Raw genomic sequence first — 2,187 nt, 5'->3', positions numbered from 1 at the left:
GTGACATAATCCGTTGCACAAGTGACATCATCAATTTGTTTCTTAGCTTCAGCTAAAGTTATCAGCAAGTGGCACTCACACTAGCATTTTCTCTGGAAATGCAAATCCTCTAGTTCAGCATAAAGCTTTCACAGTCTTTTAAATGAACATTCATTGTTGAAGAAACACTGAGTGAGCCGTGATGTTAGGATGGTCTGCAGCAGATGATGTGATAATGGCACCAATGATAAAACAGACACACAACTCTGTGAGAACTGTCACACATGTGAACCTGCAGTGTGACCGTAGCCCAGGAGTCTTCTCATCTGGGACCCAGGGAAGGTCCTCTCATCTCACAGGCTCCTGCAGCCATGAGGAGGAGGATTCTGTGCTTCCTGTCTGTAGATCAGTTAGTCCCATCAATGTGCTGCATGTCCTCCTTCAAATCTTTTGTTTAGACACCAACATGAACGTTATTATATACTGTTTGTGCTCTGACTGCTTCCTGATTTTTCCTTTAGTTTGCATGTTAGGCTTTATGTGCTTGATGACAATGGTCATSTACATCTGTAGGGACCAGTTGTTTAAAGGCAATCTGATCAGATTTTGGTAATCAGATTGGATTAGATGTTGAAAATGGGTTGTTCAAAAAGGAAAGAAAGATTCTGAAATCAGATTGGATCATGGTATCCAGTCTTAATCTGGATCAAACCTTCAGTTTGTGTTGTTCAAACCTTTTCAGTAGGATCTGGATAACTTTGATCCAAAATACCAGTTTTTTCTCAGCTGGTAGCCCACATTGTGATATGTTAAAGCACTGGTAATCTGGATTTGATCATCTTGTAAACAGGGGATCTGGATCGGGGTGATCCAATCTGATGTTGGTTTGAAAAACTGGCATAACAGAAAGACCTTGATCCTGGTTAACAAAGAAAATCTGGATAAATTTGATCCAGATTACAACAACTGGCCCAAGGTGATACAAACTGCAGTTTCCTCTGATTCACTTCAGTGAACCTGCAGATTGTGAGGATTTTTGATGACATTCTGCATCTTTTTGTGCTGCAGAAAGAATCAGGGCTTAGTCTCTTCATGACTGATCCAAGAGTCTCTCTTTTTTTTAAGGATGCTGAGGTGCGTTGGACTGTGTCAGCCTCCCCAGGAAGTCAAAGAGGATTCCTTAATGTCCCACCGGCCTGACTCCTGGGTTTAAACTTGAGGTGATTTTAGACGTTACTGTCCCACATCAGAACTTTATCTGAAAGCCCTGACAGACTCTCATCAATACTTGTGTTAATGTTTAGAAAATACTGTTTTAATTCTCTTTTGAGCTTGTAAACTTATACAAAGTAAAATGCCTCTTCACCTCTGTGTATCTTCATCTGTATTTTTATAAAGATTTTATGCTTTTAGGCTTAAACATGTTTGTGTTTTTAAATTTATCACATAACAATTGGAACTTTGTTCAGTAATTCTAAAAATTCCTATAAGCTACTTTCAGCTTCTCTGTATTAGAAGTAGAAAATGTTTCATGTCAAATTTTACTAAGCATGAGTAAAATAAAAAACAAAAAAAATTACTTCCAGAAAATGTTGAAATTTCTGTTGCACTTCATGTCTMAATGTCGTATCTCTAATTTCCCAACCTTGTTAGACTTGTGTACCCCTGAGACATTTAGTCATACCACTGGTACTCCTTCAGTTACGTAATGATGATTCTCCAAAACTATAAGGTACTATTGATTATTAAATGAAAATTATTTATTTAACCCCCTAGAATGGTTAATTCTCAAGCATTTTATTTTTTTCAATGCAAATTAAACATAAAGATAAAAATGTTGCCTTGAAAGTGACCAGGTAATTAAATAAATAAACCAGGTAATGGCAGGTGAGAGAACAGCAGTGTCCAAACAAACATTTTATTGTCCAAAATACATCAGAAACTCACCAAAATGAACAAATAACACGAGATTCCACATTTTACACTGGATTCCATTTTGTGTTAATTCCATGATTCCGACTGCAATTTCTGCATTGTGGAAATCATAGGGCCCTACAAATCTCAGTCCTATTTTTAGCTATTTTCTTACACACCTGGGAAAATTTTCCACGTACCCCCTGTAAAATGCTGTGAAGGACTGAAGGAACTGTCCAAGGTCCTGAAAGTGTTGGAATGGTTCAGGACTTTAGACAGTGTGAAGGGCTGAAG

The 2,187-nt window shown here is 37.7% G+C and overlaps 1 protein-coding gene across 1 annotated transcript in view; it reads left to right on the top strand.

Annotated features, from left to right (window-relative positions):
* Positions 1-1,539, top strand: part of rsph1 (radial spoke head component 1) — a gene marked incomplete in the record, with an annotated part of 7,150 nt that extends 5,611 nt beyond the window's left edge. The window contains 1 exon segment of the mRNA XM_014031056.1: positions 1,105-1,539. Within this exon segment, the coding sequence (XP_013886510.1) occupies positions 1,105-1,179 (75 nt within the window).
* Positions 1,540-2,187: the final 648 nt, after the last annotated feature.

The sequence above is a fragment of the Austrofundulus limnaeus genome, unplaced genomic scaffold (genome assembly GCF_001266775.1).
Source record: "Austrofundulus limnaeus strain Quisiro unplaced genomic scaffold, Austrofundulus_limnaeus-1.0 Scaffold1171, whole genome shotgun sequence".
In the NCBI taxonomy this organism is placed as follows: Eukaryota; Metazoa; Chordata; class Actinopteri; order Cyprinodontiformes; family Rivulidae; genus Austrofundulus; species Austrofundulus limnaeus.
This window is presented reverse-complemented; position numbering and strand designations above follow the sequence as displayed.